This window comes from Ipomoea triloba, chromosome 5, assembly GCF_003576645.1.
Source record: "Ipomoea triloba cultivar NCNSP0323 chromosome 5, ASM357664v1".
Taxonomy (NCBI): domain Eukaryota; kingdom Viridiplantae; phylum Streptophyta; class Magnoliopsida; order Solanales; family Convolvulaceae; genus Ipomoea; species Ipomoea triloba.
This window is the reverse complement of record NC_044920.1, coordinates 14,976,819-14,983,514: the sequence shown is the minus strand read 5'-3', so window position 1 is coordinate 14,983,514 and position 6,696 is coordinate 14,976,819. Positions and strand designations below refer to the sequence as shown.

The window sequence follows — 6,696 nt, the reverse complement described above, 5'->3', positions numbered from 1 at the left end:
TCACCACATCACGGGTGAGCTGCTGTGAGACGAGGTCGATTAAGAAGGGTAAAATTTAACAAAATATAAGCGGAATTGCACCCTCACAACCACATATTACAATATTTCTTAATCCCCTACAAAACTTGAGTCACATTCTCAATAATTTTAACATCTCAAAATAATCTAAACATTATTTAAATCAAACGACTTTGTGGGTGAAATCTTAGCATACCTATGAATACATTACAATGCCTATATAATGAACAAGAAATAGCTAAGTCAGATTAATAATGTGTATAAATAATCGATACATGTCCACCGGACTAAAAAATTCACTTTTGGTATAGAACTTTATACCCAACCTACTAGGTAATTTCACATACCATTATGTTCATTCCAAGCTACTTTTTTAAAGTTCAGGAAGAGTAATATCTCCATTTTGTATTCTCTAATGTAAGAAGTCCAAAAAATTGAAATTTCCCCTAATATGAAGAAAAAAAAAAAGCAACAAAAGTAATACACACTATACAAGTTTTCCTTCATGAATATCATTCCCCATCGCAATGATTGCTACATATTTGACTACTAATGTGCAAACACTTGAAAAGTTAATTATTCATTTCATAATATCGATAGCAGCCCATCACCAAGTATTGTTTAAGTCACGAAACAGGGATGCTAGCAGAGAAAGCTTAATTAGGATCATGAAAAAATAATAATAATAATAAATGAACATGTTTGAATCTATTCCATTCATCAAAAATAAAATCGATGAGCGAACCCTGACAGCTTAAAGGAGTTTTGAAACTAGTATCAGTTACTTACAGTTATGATGAACAAGAACATAATCTGGATACACTAACGATTAGGAAAATGGTTGAGCATGATGTTCACCAAAATCCTGCTACTTCTTGTAAGCTCTACATTCAGGTGAATTCTCCCTTAGGGGTGATAATGGCAGCCTTGACGAATCAACATTACTAAAGTCAATTTTTCTCTCAATGGAGCTGTTGGTCTTGGAACATGATTTTCTTTTGTTTCCCTGCTAACCATTGTAGAATTTAGTACCGTAAAACTGCATTAAATAACAGGCATACATAATAACATGCAACAAGCACAGAACAGAGGAACATGAAAACAGGCTTAAATCAGAAGATTTTGTTGTGTTGTTTATCTGACCTTTGTGGAAGTACAGCCTGAGTTCTTTCCGCCAGAACTAGAACTATGCTTCTCTCTGTGATATAGCTCCAATATCTTCTTGTTCTCCTCATCCAACATATTGTTTTCTTCAAACAATACTTTCACCTAAATCATACCAAAGGTACAAATATTACTACAGGCTTCTGAGGAGTCAAATAGTTTTACCATTGCATAAATCTACAAACCTCCTCTTCAGCTCTGTGAAGGTTAATTAACAAGTGTTCCTTATCTTTCTGCAATGTTTTTACTTCAGCTGCCAATGCAAGAACCTTGTGATCCGATGGCCTCAATCTATCATGAGAAAAAAAGGCAATTTCAGCTGGAGACTTCACAAATAACAATCTATCAACTGAGACAAACCAATATTAATTAGCATTAGGCATTACCTGTTCCACGCCTTTAGCAACATTTTGCAAACTTCGACATTGCTATTTGCCTCTAGAAAACCATGTGCTTTTGATTGAACTTCATCTTTTCCCATTATGCTTGCCAACAAAGACTCTAGCAAAACTTGTCCTGTAGATGCATCCTCTCCAGATGTATCAACCTTCACGAGTATAATTTTTAATTAATTGTTAGACTCTATAGAATAAAAAACCACTGCATTGATAACTAGAATTCTGATTGTTCTCAAAGTAGACAGAATTCTGAGTAAAGGAAGATAGAATATTCCTGGTTCTACAGATTTCTGAGCAAAGGAAGATAGAAATCCTGGTTCAGTAACATAAACAATGTACAAGTTGACCAAAAAAAGTTGGCCAATTGCTTTCCTACAAATGAAAGATGAGAACCATAGCCTTTGGCCCTGCAAAGAAGTTATTTCGAGACCAATGTCAAATAGTAATGTGACTGCCAACAATTTTGCCATTTTTAGAATTTATAACCACTTATAAGTTGTAACAATGAAAACCGCAAACAAAAGAACAGATGTTCCCACAGTAACAGAAATTACTTGACCAGCTTATATATTTTCTTCCCCCATTGATGTTGATAATATAAAAAGATAGGGAATTTCCTCTCGAAGCTTTTATCAGATAGTGATATGCTATAAATAAAAGACAGAACTCCATCACTTGGAAACACACGTTCTTTGTAGTAAAAAATAGAAACTATCTAATTCTTAACTATCCTTTCTGAAGTCTATCTATAAACTATCTAATTCTTAACTATCCTTTCTGAAGTCTATCTATTCAAAGAAACAGAGCATGTGATACAAATTGAAGTCTATCTATTCAAAGAAACAGAGCATGTGATACAAATTTGAGTCATTTCTAAATATTTATCCAAACTATAGAGACCCAATTTCTTTTACAGTTGTTTTGATTATGACATGTATTCCTTTATAATTGGTAGCATAGATATTGCTAATTTTCTCAGTTCATGATGGCCAAGGCACTCTCATATCCTAGGCCATTGAATAACTCTTCTAAGGTTCTACTCAATTATATACTGCTATTATGCACAAAACCAGAAATCAACACCAAATTGCACATAAAACTTGCAAAAAAACTATCTAATTCTTAACTATCCTTTCTGAAGTCTATCTATAAACTATCTAATTCTTAACTATCCTTTCTGAAGTCTATCTATTCAAAGAAACAGAGCATGTGATACAAATTGAAGTCTATCTATTCAAAGAAACAGAGCATGTGATACAAATTTGAGTCATTTCTAAATATTTATCCAAACTATAGAGACCCAATTTCTTTTACAGTCATTTTGATTATGACATGTATTCCTTTATACTTGGTAGCATAGATATTGCTAATTTTCTCAGTTCATGATGGCCGAGGCACTCTCATATCCTAGGCCATTGAATAACTCTTCTAAGGTTCTACTCAATCATATACTGCTATTATGCACAAAACCAGAAATCAACACCAAATTGCACATAAAACTTGCAAAAAATTAGAAACAGAAAAGGGGGAGGGGAGGAAGAGAATGCAACCAGTAACCTGTTGGGCCTCGTACTTGTAGAACCGAAATTCCTCCTCCATCTTCTGCACCTCCTCCTCTAACTCGCGCACACGTATCTCGGCCTCCTTGGCCCTCTGGTCCGCCTCATTTCCAAAATCCATCAATGCCTCTCGGTCACGGTCGTACAACGAGCACTCTCTCTCCCATCTCTTGCACTGCGCCAACAAATTCGAGCACTCCACCGCCAGTCTCTGGTTCTCCTCCACGAACTTCTTCAACGCAACCGCATTCATACTCGCCTCAGCCTAAAAATGGAATAGTCTTCAAAAAACCTATAGATACCCATAAAAAAGAGAAGCGAAAGAGGAGAATATGCAAACCCTAGTGCGCTCAACGACGTCATCCTTTTCTTTTAGTTTCGATTGCAAGAAAAGACACTGATTGCGGAGCAGGAGAAGTGATTGTTCGGACGCTTGAAGCTTCAATTGAAGAGTTTGAGTCGAGACGGGGAGGCCAAGAGTGTGCTCGATCGATTCTCGAATATAATCATCAGTTTCACGAGAAATCTCCATCTTTTTTTCTGAACTTTCAAAATTCCAGAAGAATCTATCGCCAGAGAAATTCGAAGCGCCGAACAATCTCAAGAACTTAGAAACGGAAAGCAAGGACTGAGAAATGAGAGAGAGGTGGGACTGATCGGAAACTGGGATTTTGGGTTTGGTCAGAAAATTTTTTGAGATTTCAAATTGGGAAAGTGGAGGCCTAGCCGTTACATCTGGTTTTTGAAGTGAATGTTGTGGGGTCACGTGGTCATACCAAAGGCTGGGATTTGAATCTTAGGAGTTAAGATTTTGATCCACGCCGTTCAATCGATTTCAAAATATCAAACAAATTCCACTTTTAATCTAGTAAATATTGTCATATTTTCGCATATTATTCTTGAGTTTCAAAAAAAATTCTTGAGTTTTAATTTGATCATACCATTGAAAATAAATTATTTTTGAAAAATATTTTTATTTTTTAGTGTTTGGTTGAAAGTCATAAAATGGTATTCCACCGGTCCTATTTTATATGTCTAGTTCAGTTAACGATGATTAATTGATATTATTTTTAATTCAAGTTTTTATAATGTTAAGTTTAATATTAGTATATAAAATTGATATATTTAAAAATTACATTAAAATATTAGTACACAAAAATCAAATTTCAAAAATAATTAAAAAAATATTCAAGAAAATAAGTAAAGAAGAAATAGTTGATTTAACAAATAAATAAAAAAAATATGACAGGTAAAAAAAGACAAAAGATATTTTTCTATTTGGTGAGAAACTAGATGATTTTATATCTTTTTCTATTTGATTTTTTTTAAACATGAATATGTAAATTTATCATAAAATTAAATTTTATAAAATATTCATTAAATAATGGTGATAATAATAATTTTTATTTATATTAAAATACAATTATAAAATAAAATTTGCAATATTTATATAGATTAATAATAACTATAATAAAAATATGTAAATTAATAATAATTTTCAAAAAATAATACTTTTCAATTAATATTTTAAAAGAAACGTAATATTTTTTTAGTTAACATGTAATATTTTAAAGAAAAAAATTATTAAGTTAAAATGTAAATAGTTTTTAACTAAAAATAATTATTTTAAGAAAAATGTAATATTTTTAGTAAGAATATATTACTTTCCAGTGAATATATATTACTTTTAAAGAAAGAATTCATTATTTTTGGGTGAGAATCTAACTCATTTATAATTAAAAAAAATATATTTTTGTTATTGGTCGGACCGAGTCAAATATTTTTATTGTTTTGCGCAACTCGTCATATTCATATTTTAATTGGATTAGTCCAATCAAATTTAAATAATAACTAGAAAGATAATGGGTCAATCCCCCCATTTGACACCAACGGGAGAGAAAGAGAGAGAACTGAACATGATATAAGAATCCATGAAATATCTTTTAAGTAAAAAAGTTTGAAAGTATTTTATGTCAAAAACTCAAAATGAGTCATTTATCATTTAATGGATTGAGTATTGACTTTATTTTTCGTTAATAACCAAACACTAAAAAAATAACTTTTGAAAGTTATTTTTTGAGTTTTTATGTGCTGCATTCAAAATATTTTATTTTAATATTTTATGAGAAAAATGTCAAATACACCCATGAACTTTATACAAGAAGTCAATTAGGCCTTCAAACTTTTGAAAGTTGCAATTAAACATATAAATATGTCAATTTAGCAGTTGTTATGTCATGGACCCGGGCCCACCTTGCAAGTTGGACCTGGGTCCAAAACGGCATTGTTTTGTTTCTAAAGCGACGCCGTCTTAATTATTAAAAAAAAACAATAACAAACAAACAAAAACTTGCTTCCTTCATTGTCGTTAACTTGTTGATTGTCTTCAGAATTCGTTCCTCTATATTCATAATTTTTTAACTCTATATTCATAATCTTAGAACTATATATTCACAAATTTAGAACTCTATATTAACAAATTTAGAACTGAATATTCACAATTTTAAATCTCAATATACAAAATTTTAAAACTCAATATTCACAATTGCAGAACTCTATATTCACAATTACAAAATCACAATTCCATAACTATATATTCGCAATCTCATAACTTTATATTCACAATTAAAGAACTCTATATTCACAATTACAAGACTTTATATTCAACAGTATAACACAACTTTTTAATCTATATTCACAGTTTTTTAACTCTATATTCAAAAAAAAAATATCATTGACTGAGGAAACAGTGCCACTAACAGCAACATTATTCCAGACACGCATTTTGGACATGGGTCCACCTTGCAAGGTGAACCAGAATGATAGTATAATTTGCCTCAATTTAGTGCATCAAGGCCCAAAATCAGTTAATGATATGTAATAACAAGTCACTAAGGTTCCGTCAATTGTCCGACGATGTTTCGGGTGAAAATTGGCAATGGACAACTAGTAGGTCACCAAAGAAGGCGTCGTAGTTGGTCGCCTTCTCCACAACTAGAGATGGCGACCAACTACGATATCTTATCAGACGACATGCTCATCGCTCTTCACCGATTTTCACCCAAAAGTAATCGAAACATCGTCGGAACTCTAGTGACCTATTATTATAGTTAACTAATTAGTTTTTGAACCTTGATGCATTAAATTGACATGTTTATGTGTTAAATTGCAACTTTTAAAAAATTCAAGGTTTTAATTGACTTATTGTATAAAGTTTGGGTCACACTTGTGTGAGACCATCTCTCGGATCCTTATTTGTGAGACGGGTCGGGTCGGGTCAAAACACCATGCAAATGTCATACTTATGTGCTCAAATATAACACTAATCAAGAATACAATTTTTGTTACTTATAAGAGAAAAAGTAATACATTTTTCATAATAAGTAATGTTGACAAGTGATCCTTACTTATAAGGGTAAACATAATACTTTTAAGAAAAAATGTAATACTTTTAAATCGAAATGTAAAAGTATTGTATTTTCTCTTAAAAGTATTACATTTACCCTTATAAGTAATAAAATTTTTATTCCTGATTAGTATTACATTTGAGCATATAA

General features: G+C 31.6%; 1 protein-coding gene across 1 annotated transcript; it reads right to left on the bottom strand.

The window, feature by feature from the left end:
- Positions 1-681: 681 nt before the first annotated feature.
- Positions 682-3,834, bottom strand: LOC116020809 (centlein-like). The gene is made up of 6 exons (XM_031261354.1): positions 3,480-3,834; positions 3,138-3,404; positions 1,569-1,729; positions 1,368-1,473; positions 1,162-1,287; positions 682-1,024 (listed from the first exon to the last, which is right to left on the bottom strand). Exons 1-6 carry the CDS (start codon positions 3,669-3,671, stop codon positions 887-889), a joined length of 990 nt encoding a protein of 329 aa, XP_031117214.1. The 5' UTR covers positions 3,672-3,834; the 3' UTR covers positions 682-886.
- Positions 3,835-6,696: the final 2,862 nt, after the last annotated feature.

Bases quoted from the DNA above. Each gene is read 5' to 3' on its own strand.
- LOC116020809 (XM_031261354.1), bottom strand. From the start codon at position 3,671: ATGGAGATTTCTCGTGAAACTGATGATTATATTCGAGAATCGATCGAG. The intron at 1,730-3,137 runs GTTACTGGTTGC...ATACTCGTGAAG, and splicing joins ACAAGTACGAGGCCCAACAG to GTTGATACATCTGGAGAGGA. The intron at 1,288-1,367 runs GTTTGTAGATTT...GGTATGATTTAG, and splicing joins TTCACAGAGCTGAAGAGGAG to GTGAAAGTATTGTTTGAAGA.